Genomic DNA, 19024 nt, shown 5'->3' with positions numbered 1-19024 from the left:
CTGGTGTTATCGCCCAGTCTCTGCTTTGTCTGGTCCCGGAACCCAATGTTTGGCCTTGGCAGCCAGCAAGCCGAGTACTGGTGTTATCGCCCAGTCTCTGCTTTGTCTGGTCCCGGAACCCAATGTTCGGCCTTGGAAGCCAGCATGGCCGAGTACTGGTGTTATCGCCCAGTCCCTGCTTTGTCTGGTCCCGGAACCCAATGTTTGGCCTTGGCAGCCAGCAAATACAAACATACCATTGCAGCACAAATTGACAATACTTTATAGTAACGGCCCTTAAGCATAAAGTTATGATGATAATATATACATAATTATTCTAACAGACCAAACTGCGACAAGAAGATTCTTGTACAATGTACATTTTTTTCAACAGCCAAAGACTACTCCCACGCCAGCACTTGTCTCATTGTTGGTTTTTGTATGGTATTGTTTTTACGGCAAAAATGAGCAATAGAAACTAAAGTGAATTTAAAAACTGCTGGAATTTCAGTCGTGTGTAAAAACAAGGCTCACACATACGGATATGGTAAATGTTATTTTATTTATTATCAAGAAAGCAGGAGTCGTGTTACACACATGATCAGTTCTTACGACATCTCACACAAATACTGTCTGGATGTTACAATAAGTCACTGACAGAACACAACCATTCCAAAATAGCTGATCAGTCATTTTTTTCTCCAAAAAATACAAACAAATAAAACATTTTCAAGCTGTCATTCAGTAGTATGTTAGTCTCGACACGTTACGGACCTCGCAAAGTTCCTGCTTAGGACTTCTTCCATTTTGCAAAGTCATTCTCTTTTTCTAGGGCCATCACGTCCCCCACGCTAATGAGTAGCTGCGCTAAGTAATATGTCACCATGACAACCGTCTGGCCGTGCTCCACAGGCGGTACGACCTTGAACTGTAGCAGAGCCAAAGAAATGTCCGACACTATGAAGGACAGACTCCCCAACAGCGTGATAGGACGGCGCGTTCTGACGGCTAATATGCCCATCATGGTGATTAGGGCGACGTAGACGCCCACGGCTGGCACTTGGACCTCTGAATTTGGTTGCTTTTGCAGAAATGGGTAGAGGTATATGAAAAAACCTGCTCCGGTGGCCAGCAGGACCAGATAGATCAGGAACATGCATGAGGAAGAGGAGTGTTTCTCATAACGGGATGAGAGGAAGGTCAGCGAGTAGAGCAGATGAGCCACGGCGAAGGCGGCCATTCCTAAAAACAGAAGACATAGTTTAGATAGTAGTTAACATATTTATTATTATTATTACTGATAAGCATATTTTTTGCAGTAATGTGTTCCAGGCTCAAACCCATCCATCCATCCATCCATCTTCTTCCGCTTATCCGAGGTCGGGTCGCGGGGGCAGCAGCTTAAGCAGGGAAGCCCAGACTTCCCTCTCCCCAGCCACTTCGTCCAGCTCCTCCCGGGGGATCCCGAGGCGTTCCCAGGCCAGCCGGGAGAGATAGTCTTCCCAGCGTGTCCTGGGTCTTCCCCGTGGCCTCCTACCGGTCGGACGTGCCCGAAACACCTTCCTAGGGAGGCGTTCGGGTGGCATCCTGACCAGATGCCCGAACCACCTCATCTGGCTCCTCTCGATGTGGAGGAGCAGCGGCTTTACTTTGAGCTCCCCCCGAATGACAGAGCTTCTCACCCTATCTCTAAGGGAGAGCCCCGCCACTCGGCGGAGGAAACTCATTTCGGCCACTTGTACCCGTGATCTTGTCCTTTCGGTCATGACCCAAAGCTCATGACCATAGGTGAGGATGGGAACGTAGATCGACCGGTAAATCGAGAGCTTTGCCTTCCGGCTCAGCTCCTTCTTCACCACAACGGATCGATACAGTGTCCGCATTACTGAAGACGCCGCACCGATCCGCCTGTCGATCTCACGATCCACTCTTCCCCCACTCGTGAACAAGACTCCGAGGTACTTGAACTCCTCCACTTGGGGCAAGATCTCCTCCCCAACCCGGAGATGGCACTCCACTCTTTTCCGGGAGAGAACCATGGACTCGGACTTGGAGGTGCTGATTCCCATCCCAGTCGCTTCACACTCGGCTGCGAACCGATCCAGTGAGAGCTGAAGATCTTGGCCGGAGGAAGCCATCAGGACCACATCATCTGCAAATAGCAGTGACCTAATCCTGCAGCCACCAAACCAGATCCCCTCAACGCCCTGACTGCGCCTAGAAATTCTGTCCATAAAGGTTATGAACAGAATCGGTGACAAAGGGCAGCCTTGGCGGAGTCCAACCCTCACTGGAAACGTGTCCGACTTACTGCCGGCAATGCGGACCAAGCTCTGACACTGATTATACAGGGAGCGAACTGCCACAATAAGACAGTCCGTTACCCCATACTCTCTGAGCACTCCCCACAGGACTTCATCCACGGTCGAATGCCTTCTCCAAGTCCACAAAGCACATGTAGACTGGTTGGGCAAACTCCCATGCACCCTCAAGGACCCTGCCGAGAGTATAGAGCTGGTCCACAGTTCCACGACCAGGACGAAAACCACACTGTTCCTCCTGAATCCGAGGTTCGACTATCCGGCGTAGCCTCCTCTCCAGTACACCTGAATAGACCTTACCGGGAAGGCTGAGGAGTGTGATCCCACGATAGTTACAACACACCCTCCGGTTCCCCTTCTTAAAGAGAGGAACCACCACCCCGGTCTGCCAATCCAGAGGTACCGCCCCCGATGTCCACGCGATGTTGCAGAGTCTTGTCAACCAAGACAGCCCCACAACATCCAGAGCCTTAAGGAACTCCGGGCGGATCTCATCCACCCATTCAAACCCATTCACTGACATTTTAACAAGATACTGTGCATGAACTTAGAATTTAATGGCAGCAACACATTGCAAAATGGTTGTTCAACAGTCTCCTTTGACAGTCTCCGGACTGTTGAACAACTTAAGCTGTACATCAAGCAAGAATGGGAAAGAATTCCACTTCAAAAATGTGTCTCCTCAGTTCCCAAACATTTACTGAGTGTAGTTAAAAGGAAAGGCCATGTAACACACTGGTAAAAACGCCCCTGTGACAACCTTTTTGCAATGTTAAAGTTAAAGTTAAAGTACCAATGATTGTCACACACACACTAGGTGTAGCGAAATTATTCTCTGCATTTGACCCATCACCCTTGATCACCCCCTGGGAGGTGAGGGGAGCAGTGGGCAGCAGCAGTGGCCGCGCCCGGGAATCATTTTGGTGATTCAACCCCCAATTCCAACCCTTGATGCTGAATGCCAAGCAGGGAGGTAATGGGTCCCATTTTTATAGTCTTTGGTATGACTCGGCCGGGGTTTGAACTCACAACCTACCGATCTCAGGGCGGACACTCTAACCACTAGGCCACTGAGTAGGTAATGTGTTGCTGCCATTAAATTATAAGTTCATGCACTGTATCTTGTTAAAATGTCAGTGAATGGGTTTGAGCCTGGAACACATTACTGCAGAAAATATGCTTATCAGGTCTCCTTTGTGGTATTTTAGGTGTTCATATTGTGCCACACATTTTCAATGGGAGACAGGTAGATGGTAGTTAACAGATTAAGGGGCCACGTCGTTTAAATTGGCCCGCCACATCAGTTTATGTGGCTCTCTCTGGTTAACGTTTTATAAAATCATGTCATTTAATGTAGTCAGCCACTTTGTTTAATGTGACCCAACATGTAATTTTAACTGGCTCGCCACATCATTTTATATGGATGCGTCTGGTTATCCTTCTCAAATAGTAAGGGGCACCTGTGACCTCGGGGAAGATGTTTTTATTGCCCTACCAAAATATGATGACGCGTACTTGGTTTCCCCGTAACCACGGTGGCAGACGAGGAACGATCGGTGTGTTGTTTCCTTTCATGTTAAAGGGGAACATTATCACAATTTCAGAAGGGTTGAAACCATTAAAAATCAGTTCCCAGTGGCTTATTTTATTTTTCGAAGTTTTTTTCAAAATTTTACCCATCTCGCAATACCCCTAAAAAAAGCTTCAAAGTGCCTGATTTTAACCATCGTTATATACACCCGTCCATTTTCCTGTGACGTCACATAGTGATGCCAACACAAACAAACATGGCGCATAGAACAGCAAGCTATAGCGACATTAGCTCGGATTCAGACTCGGATTTCAGCGGCTTAAGCGATTCAACAGATTACGCATGTATTGAAACGGATGGTTGTAGTGTGGAGGCAGGCAGCGAAAACCAAATTGAAGAAGAAACTGAAGCTATTGAGCCATATCGGTTTGAACCGTATGCAAGCGAAAACGACACGGCAGCCAGCGACACGGGAGAAAGCGAGGACCAATTCGGCGATCGCCTTCTAACCAACGATTGGTATGTGTTTGTTTGGCATTAAAGGAAACTAACAACTATGAACTAGGTTTACAGCATATGAAATACATTTGGCAACAACATGCACTTTGAGAGTGCAGACAGCCCAATTTTCATCAATTAATATATTCTGTAGACATACCCTCATCCGCGCTCTTTTCCTGAAAGCTGATCTGTCCAGTTTTGGAGTTGATGTCAGCAGGCCAGGGAAGCTAGGGTCGATATTAGTGATGGGTCCGGCAACACCGATGCATCGGCGCATGCGTCGAGCTCATAGAGCAAAACCCTGTACCGCTTTTAGAAAGTCACGTGACCGATCATGAGCTGTTTTGGTCACGTGACCGATACGCCAACTGTGTCGCACTGACGCCTCCTCTGTGCCCTGTGAGCGGCTCTTTTCTACAGCCGGAGAAATAATAACTAAGAAGAGAAATCGTCTAAAATGTAATACGTCGGAAAAACTTTTTTTTATTTTTTTTTTTATAAAAATGTGTAAAAAAATAAAATAAAAAAAATTCCCAGTCCACAATCATCCACAACACGTTCTCTTAGATGTCCATGTTATGATACATGTTCACATTATTTATTGACTGTATCTAAAAAAGATACAAATATATTTTTATTTAAATGAAGATATGAAATAATCCTAAATGAAATACAATGACTTGGTTTATATTATTGTATATACTAGGGCAGGGGTCACCAGGTAACCCGTAAGGACCAGATCAGTCGCCCGCTGGCCTGTTCTAAAAATAGCTCAAAGAGCAGCACTTACCAGTGAGCTGCCTCTATTTTTTAAATGTCATTTATTTATTAGCAAGCTGGTCTCGCTTTGCTCGACATTTTTAATTTGAAAAGAGACAAAACTCAAATAGAATTTGAAAATCCATGAAAATATTTTAAAGACTTGCAGGCGCCAAGTCCTGTTGGAACTTGAAATCTCCATCTCCATAGAGCAGGTCAGCAGCAGGAAGCATGAAGTGCTCTAAAACTTGCTGGTAGACGGCTGCGTTGACCCTGGATCTCAGGAAACAGAGTGGACCGACACCAGCAGATGACATGGCACCCCAAACCATCACCCAACCATGCAAATTTTGCATTTCCTTTGGAAATCGAGGTCCCAGAGTCTGGAGGAAGACAGGAGAGGCACAGGATCCACGTTGCCTGAAGTCTAGTGTAAAGTTTCCAGCATCAGTGATGGTTTGGGGTGCCATGTCATCTGCTGGTGTCGGTCCACACTGTTTCCTGAGATCCAGGGTCAACGCAGCCGTCAACCAGCAAGTTTTAGAGCACTTCATGCTTCCTGCTGCTGACCTGCTCTATGGAGATGGAGATTTCAAGTTCCAACAGGACTTGGCGCCTGCACACAGCGCAAAATCTACCCGTGCCTGGTTTACGGACCATGGTATTTCTGTTCTAAATTGGCCCGCCAACTCCCCTGACCTTAGCCCCATAGAAAATCTGTGGGGTATTGTGAAAAGGAAGATGCAGAATGCCAGACCCAAAAACGCAGAAGAGTTGAAGGCCACTATCAGAGCAACCTGGGCTCTCATAACACCTGAGCAGTGCCAGAAACTCATCGACTCCATGCCACGCCGCATTAACGCAGTAATTGAGGCAAAAGGAGCTCCAACCAAGTATTGAGTATTGTACATGCTCATATTTTTCATTTTCATACTTTTCAGTTGGCCAACATTTCTAAAAATCCCTTTTTTGTATTAGCCTTAAGTAATATTCTAATTTTGTGACACACGGAATTTTGGATTTTCATTTGTTGCCACTTCAAATCATCAAAATTAAATGAAATAAACATTTGAATGCATCAGTCTGTGTGCAATGAATAAATATAATGTACAAGTTACACCTTTTGAATGCAATTACTGAAATAAATCAAGTTTTTCAAAATATTCTAATTTACTGGCTTTTACCTGTGTGTGTGTGTGTGTGTGTGTGTGTGTGTGTGTGTGTGTGTGTGTGTGTGTGTGTGTGTGTGTGTGTGTGTGTGTGTGTGTGTGTGTGTGTGTGTGTATATATATATATATATATATATATATATATATATATATATATATATATAATTATACATACATACATGTATGTATGCATGTATGTATATATATGTAAATACTCGTAATATATATTAATTATTAATAAAAAATATCAACACAAGTTATTAACCGCTTGCATAATTCTTACGCTCGATTTTAATGGTTTTCAATATTTATATCTAACCTACTTACAGTTCACAACCTCGTCATATGAGATGAAAGCATGTGTTCATCACAAATATTTATTCAGCATATAAACGTTAGACTTAGGTCAGGCTGATTATAAAAATAAGTACGAACCAAATATACTGCATAAGAAGGGACTCGTAAATAACTGACAAGAAATCAATTTATATACAATTATGTTGTGCTAAAATAAACAAAATAAATGTTTCTTAAATAAATTCAAGTGCACATTAAAATACAGCTTCACCACTTTAGTCATATTTTTTTGCGCTTAAGTAACTTCTCTATGACTTTAGCTCCAGGCTTCTTCTGTTTGATATTGTCATTACTGCCACAAGTGGTGGAAAAGTGTATTACAACGTGATTGATATTGTCATTACTGCCAAGTGGTGGAAAAGTGTATTACAACGTGATTGATATTGTCCTTTTAGATCCCCAAGAATTTGAATTGGATTTTAACAATTTGCCAGTGAGGACACCAGTTGGACTCTCATGACGTGTGCCAAATTAAATTATTGTCAAGTAAGTATCTTAAGATTGATCGATTTATTCAACTTTGTCCCATTTGACATTCCACACCACACAAGTTCATGGAAAAATCCTTAAAGATGTACATAACTCTGAAATAATTAAAATAACAAATTACATGTTGAAATAGATATTTAAATTGTGAAATAAATACAAACAGTTAAATATATAGAATTTTACATTAAATTAATGACACATTTAATAACAAATTCATGTATTTAATTGTATTTAAATATTGACACATTATTCAGTCATTATTTATAGCAGTATTTATTTATTTCCATCCTAAATCTTAAGATAATTATTTAAAACATAAAATATTAACGCTTGAAATAAAGCATCCAATTTTGAAATAATGAAAGTATTTATTTAATATTAAAGTAATTCAATAAAAATTGATCAATTGAATATTTGAATAAATACATGTAGAATTTTACACTAAATTAATTATTGACACATTTAATAACACATTTATGTATTTAATAGTAATTCATTATTGACACAAATACATTCAGTCATATTTTATAGATTTATTTTTGTCCATCCTAAATCATTATTTAAAACATTAAATAATTAAACCTTGAATTAAAAATAATTAAATTATTTATTCAACATTAAAATAAATCAATGAAAAATAATTAATTGAATAGTTGAATATATATGTAGAATTTTACATTAATGGCATATCTACTAACACATTCATGTAATTAATTTTAATGAATGACACATTTACACTCAAATCATTTATGTATTTATTTCTATTATAAATCATGAAATAATTCATTAAAACATGAAATAATTAAATGATTTTTTTTAAGAATAAGAATAAAATTAACAATAATCAGTTAAATAGTTTAAATATACAGAATGTTATATTAACTTAATTAAGGACACATTTAATAAGACACTCATGTATTTAATTGTGATTCATTAATTACACATTTACACTCAGTCATTTATTTATTTCTATTCTAAATCATGAAATAATTAAACCTCGAAATACATTATTACATTTTAAAATAATTAAAATATTTAATCGTAAAATAAATCAATGAAAAATAATTGAATAGTTAAATTCATATATGTAGAATTTTACATTAATCTAATAACACATTCATGTAATTAATTGTAATGAATGACACATTTACACTCAAATCATTTATGTATTTATTTATATTATAAATCATGAAATAATTCATTAAAACATGAAATAATTAAATTATTTTTTAAGAATAAAATTAACAATAATCAGTTAAATAGTTTAATAAATTTACAGAATGTAATATAAACTTAATTAAGGACACATTTAATAAGACACTCATGTATTTAATTGTGATTAATTAATTACACATTTACACTCAGTCATTTATTTATTTATATTCTAAATCATTAAATAATTAAACCTCGAAATACATTATTACATTTTAAAATAATTAAATTATTTATCTAATCGTAAAATAAATCAATGGAAAATAATCAATTGAATAGTTAAATTCATATATGTAGAATTTTACATTAATCTATCCTAAATCATTATTTAAAACATTAAATAATTAAACCTTGAAATAAAAATAATTAAATTATTTATTCAACATTAAAATAAATCAATGAAAAATAATATAATGTAATAAATAATTGAAAAGTTAAATATATGTATAATTTTACATTAATGGCATATCTACTAACACATTCATGTAATTAATTTTAATGAATGACACATTTACACTCAAATCATTTATGTATTTATTTCTATTATAAATCATGAAATAATTCATTAAAACATGAAATAATTGAATGATTTTTCTAAGAATAAAATTAACAATAATCAGTTAAATAGTTTAATAAATATACAGAATGATATATAAACTTAATTAAGGACACATTTAATAACACATTCATGTATTTAATTGTGATTCATTAATTGCACATTTACACGCAGTCATTTATTTATTTGTATTCTAAATCATGAAATAATTAAACCTCGAAATACATTATTACATTTTAAAATAATTAAATTATTTATCTAATCGTAAAATAAATCAATGAAAAATAATCAATTGAATAGTTAAATTCATATATGTAGAATTTTACATTAATCTATCCTAAATCATTATTTAAAACATTAAATAATTAAACCTTGAAATCAAAATAATTAAATGATTTATTCAACATTAAAATAAATCAATGAAAAATAATATAATGTAATAAATAATTGAAAAGTTAAATATATTTAGAATTTTACATTAATGGCATATCTACTAACACATTCATGTAATTAATTTTAATGAATGACACATTTACACTCAAATCATTTATGTATTTATTTCTATTATAAATCATGAAATAATTCATTAAAACATGAAATAATTAAATTATTTTTTTAAGAATAAAATTAACAATAATCAGTTAAATAGTTTAATAAATATACAGAATGTAATATAAACTTAATTAAGGACACATTTAATAAGACACTCATGTATTTAATTGTGATTCATTAATTACACATTTACACTCAGTCATTTATTTATTTATATTCTAAATCATGAAATAATTAAACCTCGAAATACATTATTACATTTTAAAATAATTAAAATATTTAATCGTAAAATAAATCAATGAAAAATAATCAATTGAATAGTTAAATTCATATATGTAGAATTTTACATTAATCTATCCTAAATCATTATTTAAAACATTAAATAATTAAACCTTGAAATAAAAATAATTAAATGATTTATTCAACATTAAAATAAATCAATGAAAAATAATATAATGTAATAAATAATTGAAAAGTTAAATATATGTAGAATTTTACATTAATGGCATATCTACTAACACATTCATGTAATTAATTTTAATGAATGACACATTTACACTCAAATCATTTATGTATTTATTTCTATTATAAATCATGAAATAATTCATTAAAACATGAAATAATTGAATGATTTTTTTAAGAATAAAAATAAAATTAACAATAATCAGTTAAATAGTTTAATAAATATACAGAATGTAATATAAACTTAATTAAGGACACTCATGTATTTAATTGTGATTAATTAATTACACATTTACACTCAGTCATTTATTTATTTATATTCTAAATCATGAAATAATTAAACCTCGAAATACATTATTACATTTTAAAATAATTAAAATATTTAATCGTAAAATAAATCAATGAAAAATAATTGAATAGTTAAATTCATATATGTAGAATTTTACATTAATCTAATAACACATTCATGTAATTAATTGTAATTAATGACACATTTACAGTCAAAACATTATGTATTTATTTATATTCATGAAATAATTCCTTAAAACATGAAATAATTAAATCTTTGGCTTGATCTTTGACCTTTCAAACAAAATTGCGTGCTCACGCAGGGAGGGCATTCATACAAACCCAGTCCTGGGTGGATCTCGCGTGAGAGGAAGAGGGTGATTCATGGTTTTGAAAATGATGGAAAGCGCCACTCTACATAGCAACTACGGTCAAAGTTGGAATTGCCTCAAAACACACTTTTAAGATATTCTACACTCTACTGCCAAATGTGTCACGTTTCATGTGTCAGGTAAATCCCCTCCCTACTGTGCAATTGAATGCAACTTTTGGGGTTGTTCCCTGCTAATCCATGACAAACATTGCTTTTTTGGAATGTCCAATGCGTATAGGTGGAAGAATGTCTCCTACCGTGGAGGAAGAACTGGGGCCACACCAGGCAAAAGTCTCCCCCGGCCGACAAGACCAGTCCTGCCGCCACACTTGCACCGCCGTTCCAACTCAGCACGGCGGCGGCCAGCAGGAGCGCCGGCGCTGACTTGACACACGCCAGCAGGACGGAGGGCGGCGGCGAGCGGGGGGTGGACAGGTAGAAGAAGGCGGCAGAGGCCAACAGGAACGGGGAGAAGGAGAGGAGCACAGCACAGGACTAAAAGAGAGGGTTAGGACTTCTTGGTGTGAACAAGACCTCACCATGTTCCTCCTCTGACGCCTGTAGTAAGCGTCCGTCTCAAGGATGTCCATCTTCCTACAGCGTCGTCCTCACTGACCTGGAACAAATGTCCTCGTCAGAGCCAAAGCTGAACTTTAGACCGAGCCTCCTTGTCTGATTGCACTCTGATCACCAAGCCCGCTCCTGCCAAGACTTATCGGGGACGAGGAGACGACCTTTCACCTCTCTGGAGGGACCACGCCGGGGACAGCAACTTGTGGGGTAAAGTTGAAGGAACTCATAAACACTCAGGAACGTTTGTGCAAATATCATACCAGTAGCTTATCAAATACTTCTATCAAATACTTGTATCAAATACTTGTATCAGATAGTCGTATCAATTAGTTGTATCAAATAGTCGGATCAAATATTTGTATCAAATAGTCGTATCAAATACTTGTATCAAACACTTGTATCAAATACATGTATCAGATAGTCGTATCAATTAGTTGTATCAAATAGTTGTATCAAATACTTGCATCAAAGACTTGTATCAAATACTTGTATTGAATACTTGTATCAAAAAGTTGTATCAAATAGTCGTATCAAATAGTCGTATCAAATACTTGTATCAAACACTTGTATCAGATACTTGTATCAGATAGTCGTATCAATTAGTTGTATCAAATACTTGTATCAAATACTTGTATCAGATAGTCGTATCAATTAGTTGTATCAAATAGTCGGATCAAATATTTGTATCAAATAGTCGTATCAAATACTTGTATCAAACACTTGTATCAAATACATGTATCAGATAGTCGTATCAATTAGTTGTTTCAAATAGTTGTATCAAATACTTGCATCAAAGACTTGTATCAAATACTTGTATTAAATACTTGTATCAAAAAGTTGTATCAAATAGTCGTATCAAATAGTCGTATCAAATACTTGTATCAAACACTTGTATCAAATACTTGTATCAGATAGTCGTATCAATTAGTTGTATCAAATACTTGTATCAAATACTTGTATCAGATAGTCGTATCAATTAGTTGTATCAAATAGTCGGATCAAATATTTGTATCAAATAGTCGTATCAAATACTTGTATGAAATACTTTTATCAAATATTTGTATCAAATAGTCGTATCAAATAGTCGTATCAAATACTTGTATCAAATACTCGGATCAGATAGTCGTATCAATTAGTTGTATCAAATAGTCGTATCAAATACTTGTTTCAAATACTTGTATCAAATACTTGTATTAAATACTTGAATCAAATAGTCGTATCAGTTAGTTGTATCAAATAGTCGTATTAATTAGTTGTATCAAATAGTCTTATTAATTAGTTGTATGAAATACTTGTATCAAATAGTCGGATCAAATACTTGTATCAAATAGTCGTATCAATTAGTTGTATCAAATAGTCGTATTAATTAGTTGTATGAAATACTTGTATCAAATAGTCGTATCAAATACTTGTATCAAATACTTGTATCAAATACTTGTATTAAATACTTGTATCAAATAGTCATATCAATTAGTTGTATCAAATAGTCGTATTAATTAGTTGTATGAAATACTTGTATCAAATAGTCGGATCAAATACTTTTATCAAATAGTCGTATCAATTAGTTGTATCAAATAGTTGTATCAATTAGTTGTATCAAATACTTGTATCAAATAGTCGTATCAAATACTTGTATCAAATAGTCGTATCGAATAGTCGTATCAATTAGTTGTATCAAATACTTGTATCAAATTGTCGGATTAAATACTTGTATCAAATAGTCATATCAATTAGTTGTATCAAATACTTGTATCAATTAGTTGTATCAAATAGTCGTATCAAATATTTGTATCAAATACTTGTATCAAATACTTGTATTAAATACTTGTATCAAATAGTCGTATTAATTAGTTGTATGAAATACTTGTATCAAAAAGCTGTATCAAATATTTGTATCAAATAGTCGGATCAAATACTTGTATTAAATAGTCGTATCAATTAGTTGTATCAAATAGTCGTATTAATTAGTTGTATGAAATACTTGTATCAAATAGTCGGATCAAATACTTGTATCAAATAGTCGTATCAATTAGTTGTATCAATTAGTTGTATCAATTAGTTGTATCAAATACGTATATCAAATACTTGTATCAAATACTTGTATCAAATAGTCGTATCGAATAGTCGTATCAATTAGTCGTATCAATTAGTTGTATCAAATACTTGTATCAAATTGTCGGATCAAATACTTGTGTCAAATAGTCATATGAATTAGTTGTATCAAATACTTGTATCAATTAGTTGTATCAAATAGTCGCATCACATAGTCGTATTAAATAGTTGTATTAAATAGTCCTATCTAATAGTCCTATCGAAAAGTCACATCAGATAGTATCAGATAGTCCTATCAAACCGTCCTATCAAAGTCGTATCAGATAGTCCTATCAAATAGTTGTATCAAAGTCGTATCAGATAGTCTGATCAGATAGTTGGATCAAATAGTTGCATCAAAAAGTCCTATCGGATACTCGTATCAAAAGTCCTGTCAAATAGTCGCATCAAATAGTCCTATCAAATAGTCGCATCATTAATTTAATACGACTCTCAAAGTCGTATCAGATAGTCGTATTAAATAGTCCTATCAAAGTCGTATCAGATAGTTGTATCAAATAGTCATTATCAGATAGTCCTATCAGATAGTCCTATCAAATAGTCGCATCAAATAGTCCTATCAAATAGTCGCATCATTAATTTAATACGACTATCAAAGTCGTATCAGATAGTCGTATTAAATAGTCCTATCAAAGTATAGTCCTATCAAATCCATCCATCCATCCATCTTCTTCCGCTTATCCGAGGTCGGGTCGCGGGGGCAGCAGCCTAAGCAGGGAAGCCCAGACTTCCCTCTCCCCAGCCACTTCGTCCAGCTCTTCCTGTGGGACCCCGAGGCGTTCCCAGGCCAGCCGGGAAACATAGTCTTCCCAACGTGTCCTGGGTCTTCCCCGCGGCCTCCTACCGGTCGGACGTGCCCTAAACACCTCCCTAGGGAGGCGTTCGGGTGGCATCCTGACCAGATGCCCGAACCACCTCATCTGGCTCCTCTCCATGTGGAGGAGCAGCGGCTTTACTTTGAGCTCCTCCCGGATGGCAGAGCTTCTCACCCTATCTCTAAGGGAGAGCCCCGCCACCCGGCGGAGGAAACTCATTTCGGCCGCTTGTACCCGTGATCTTGTCCTTTCGGTCATAACCCAAAGCTCATGACCATAGGTGAGGATGGGAACGTAGATCGACCGGTAAATTGAGAGCTTTGCCTTCCGGCTCAGCTCCTTCTTCACCACAACGGATCGATACAGCGTCCGCATTACTGAAGACGCCGCACCGATCCGCCTGTCGATCTCACGATCCACTCTTCCCTCACTCGTGAACAAGACTCCGAGGTACTTGAACTCCTCCACTTGGGGCAAGATCTCCTCCCCAACCCGGAGATGGCACTCCACCCTTTTCCGGGCGAGAACCATGGACTCGGACTTGGAGGTGCTGATTCTCATCCCAGTCGCTTCACACTCAGCTGCGAACCGATCCAGTGAGAGCTGAAGATCCTAGCCAGATGAAGCCATCAGGACCACATCATCTGCAAAAAGCAGAGACCTAATCCTGCAGCCACCAAACCAGATCCCCTCAACGCCATGACTGCGCCTAGAAATTCTGTCCATAAAAGTTATGAACAGAATCAGTGACAAAGGGCAGCCCTGGCGGAGTCCAACCCTCACTGGAAACGTGTCCGACTTACTGCCGGCAATGCTGACCAAGCTCTGGCACTGATCATACAGGGAGCGGACTGCCACAATCAGACAGTCCGATACCCCGTACTCTCTGAGCACTCCCCACAGGACTTCCCGAGGGACACGGTCGAATGCCTTCTCCAAGTCCACAAAACACATGTAGACTGGTTGGGCAAACTCCCATGCACCCTCAAGGACCCTGCCGAGAGTATAGAGCTGGTCCACAGTTCCACGACCAGGACGAAAACCACACTGTTCCTCCTGAATCCGAGGTTCGACTATCCGGCGTAGCCTCCTCTCCAGTACACCTGAATAGACCTTACCGGGAAGGCTGAGGAGTGTGATCCCACGATAGTTAGAACACACCCTCCGGTTCCCCTTCTTAAAGAGAGGAACCACCACCCCGGTCTGCCAATCCAGTGGTACCGCCCCCGATGTCCACGCGATGCTGCAGAGTCTTGTCAACCAAGACAGCCCCACAGCATCCAGAGCCTTAAGGAACTCCGGGCGGATCTCATCTACCCCCGGGGCCTTGCCACCGAGGAGCTTTTTAACTACCTCAGCAACCTCAGCCCCAGAAATAGGAGAGCCCACCACAGACTCCCCAGGCACTGCTTCCTCATAGGAAGACGTGTTGGTGGGATTGAGGAGGTCTTCGAAGTATTCCCTCCACCGATCCACAAAGTCCTATCAAATCATCCTATCAAAGTCGTATCAGATAGTCGAATCAAATAATCCTATCAAAGTTGTATCAGATAGTCGTATCAAAGTCGTATCATATAGTTATATCAAATAGTCCTTATCAAATGGTCCTTATCAAATAGTCCTATCAGATAGTCATATCAAATAGTTGCATCAAAAAGTCTTATCAAATATTTGCATCAAATAGTCGTATCAGATAGTTGTATCAGATAGTCGTGTCAGATAGTCAAATCAAAGTCCTATCAGATAATCGCATCAAGAAGTCCTATCAGATAGTCGTATCAAATAGTCTTATCAGATAGTTGTATCAAAGTCATATCAAATAGTCCTATCAAATAGTCCTACACCGTTTGCTCTTCAGCTTCGATTTGCTGTTCAAAAAAATGTCTCATAAGTCAAACACGGAGGGGAGTTGGAAGTGTGGTCATAGTGTGACATCATCACCAAAGTTACAAGATGGAAGTGTGGTCATGGTGTGACATCATCACCAAAGGTTTTGTTGTGATGTCACCAAAGTTGAGGACAACCAGAGAACACATGGCTCTTTCACATCTTTTTTTACCAAAGCACTTCCCATCTTTACATATTTTGTCATCATGGCTCTTCTTAAGTCCTCCACTAGATGTCAGTAACAACTTTTGTCATCATGGCTCTTCTTAAGTCCTCCACTAGATGTCAGTAACAACTTTTGTCTTCATGGCTCTTCTTAAGTCCTCCACTAGATGTCAGTAACAACTTTTGTCTTCATGGCTCTTCTTAAGTACTCCACTAGATGTCAGTAACAACTTTTGTCATCATGGCTCTTCTTAAGTCCTCCACTAGATGTCAGTAACAACTTTTGTCTTCATGGCTCTTCTTAAGTCCTCCACTAGATGTCAGTAACAACTTTTGTCATCATGGCTCTTCTTAAGTCCTCCACTAGATGTCAGTAACAACTTTTGTCATCATGGCTCTTCTTAAGTCCGCCACTAGATGTCAGTAACAACTTTTGTCATCATGGCTCTTCTTAAGTCCTCCACTAGATGTCAGTAACAACTTTTGTCATCATGGCTCTTCTTAAGTCCTCCACTAGATGTCAGTAACAACTTTTGTCATCATGGCTCTTCTTAAGTCCTCCACTAGATGTCAGTAACAACTTTTGTCATCATGGCTCTTCTTAAGTCCGCCACTAGATGTCAGTAACAACTTTTGTCTTCATGGCTCTTCTTAAGTCCTCCACTAGATGTCAGTAACAACTTTTGTCATCATGGCTCTTCTTAAGTCCGCCACTAGATGTCAGTAACAACTTTTGTCATCATGGCTCTTCTTAAGTCCTCCACTAGATGTCAGTAACAACTTTTGTCATCATGGCTCTTCTTAAGTCCGCCACTAGATGTCAGTAACAACTTTTGTCTTCATGGCTCTTCTTAAGTCCGCCACTAGATGTCAGTAACAACTTTTGTCATCATGGCTCTTCTTAAGTCCTCCACTAGATGTCAGTAACAACTTTTGTCATCATGGCTCTTCTTAAGTCCTCCACTAGATGTCAGTAACAACTTTTGTCATCATGGCTCTTCTTAAGTCCTCCACTAGATGTCAGTAACAACTTTTGTCTTCATGGCTCTTCTTAAGTCCGCCACTAGATGTCAGTAACAACTTTTGTCTTCATGGCTCTTCTTAAGTCCTCCACTAGATGTCAGTAACAACTTTTGTCATCATGGCTCTTCTTAAGTCCTCCACTAGATGTCAGTAACAACTTTTGTCTTCATGGCTCTTCTTAAGTACTCCACTAGATGTCAGTAACAACTTTTGTCATCATGGCTCTTCTTAAGTCCTCCACTAGATGTCAGTAACAACTTTTGTCATCATGGCTCTTCTTAAGTCCTCCACTAGATGTCAGTAACAACTTTTGTCTTCATGGCTCTTCTTAAGTCCTCCACTAGATGTCAGTAACAACTTTTGTCTTCATGGCTCTTCTTAAGTCCTCCACTAGATGTCAGTAACAACTTTTGTCATCATGGCTCTTCTTAAGTCCTCCACTAGATGTCAGTAACAACTTTTGTCATCATGGCTTTTCTTAAGTCCTCCACTAGATGTCAGTAACAACTTTTGTCATCATGGCTCTTCTTAAGTCCGCCACTAGATGTCAGTAACAACTTTTGTCATCATGGCTCTTCTTAAGTCCTCCACTAGATGTCAGTAACAACTTTTGTCTTCATGGCTCTTCTTAAGTCCTCCACTAGATGTCAGTAAGAACTTTTGTCATCATGGCTCTTCTTAAGTCCTCCACTAGATGTCAGTAACAACTTTTGTCATCATGGCTCTTCTTAAGTCCTCCACTAGATGTCAGTAACAACTTTTGTCACCATGGCTCTTCTTAAGTCCTCCACTAGATGTCAGTAACAACTTTTGTCATCATGGCTCTTCTTAAGTCCTCCACTAGATGTCAGTAACAACTTTTGTCATCATGGCTCTTCTTAAGTCCTCCACTAGATGTCAGTAACAACTTTTGTCATCATGGCTCTTCTTAAGTCCTCCACTAGATGTCAGTAACAACTTTTGTCATCATGGCTCTTCTTAAGTCCTCCACTAGATGTCAGTAACAACTTTTGTCTTCATGGCTCTTCTTAAGTCCGCCACTAGATGCCAGTAACAACTTTTGTCATCATGGCTCTTCTTAAGTCCGCCACTAGATGTCAGTAACAACTTCCTGTTGCCTCTCGTGTTTGACACTGCTTTTCACATTTGACAGAAATAATAATTACCCAAATTCGTTAATTATTAATTAATTTGGAATTAAATACATAAATGTGTTATAAATTAATGTAAAGCTGCATATTTAACAACTGGATTATTTCAATCAATTATGTCACAATTGAATTAAAAGTGTAATAGTTTATTACATGAAATCACCTGGCAGAACTTTATTACTTTATTTCATCCGTCAAAGTGCTGACACGTTTGAAATAATTAAAGAACTCAATCATGAAATCGTTAATTAGATTGTGAAATATTGAAATCAATGATTAATTAAATTAATAACTGATTATTTAAATTATTAAACAGCTCACTACATTTTAACATTTATTAACACATGTATTTAATTTCAATTATGAATAATTAATGACACATTGAAGTAATTATTTTCAAAAGTGATTGATTGATTTAACTTTGTCCCATTTGACCTTCCATACCAAACAAGTTCATGAAAAAAATCATTCAACAATTAATTAAATACTGAAACAATTACGGTCATGAAATTATATATTAAATCTTAAAATATAAAATTTAATTGTGACATAAACTAAAATAATCAATTAATAGTTAAATATATAACATTTTACATTAAATGAATGACATTTAATAACATATTCCAGTATTTAATCGTAATTAATTAATAATTTGGCCAGTATTTCTGATGTATTTATTTAATATAAAATATTTAACTAAAACATTGAATAATAACATTTTGAAATAGATCATTAAGTTGTGAAATAAG

General features: G+C 37.1%; 1 protein-coding gene across 1 annotated transcript; it reads right to left on the bottom strand.

The window, feature by feature from the left end:
* Positions 1-522: 522 nt before the first annotated feature.
* On the bottom strand, positions 523-11300 carry tmem86b (transmembrane protein 86B). Its single transcript, XM_061974386.1, has 3 exons — positions 11089-11300; positions 10807-11044; positions 523-1221 (listed from the first exon to the last, which is right to left on the bottom strand). The coding sequence occupies exons 1-3, from the start codon at positions 11137-11139 to the stop codon at positions 770-772; spliced, it is 741 nt and encodes a 246-aa protein (XP_061830370.1). The 5' UTR covers positions 11140-11300; the 3' UTR covers positions 523-769.
* Between the last annotated feature and the right edge of the window lie 7724 nt (positions 11301-19024).

This window comes from Nerophis lumbriciformis, linkage group LG22, assembly GCF_033978685.3.
Source record: "Nerophis lumbriciformis linkage group LG22, RoL_Nlum_v2.1, whole genome shotgun sequence".
Lineage (NCBI taxonomy): Eukaryota > Metazoa > Chordata > Actinopteri > Syngnathiformes > Syngnathidae > Nerophis > Nerophis lumbriciformis.
This window is presented reverse-complemented; position numbering and strand designations above follow the sequence as displayed.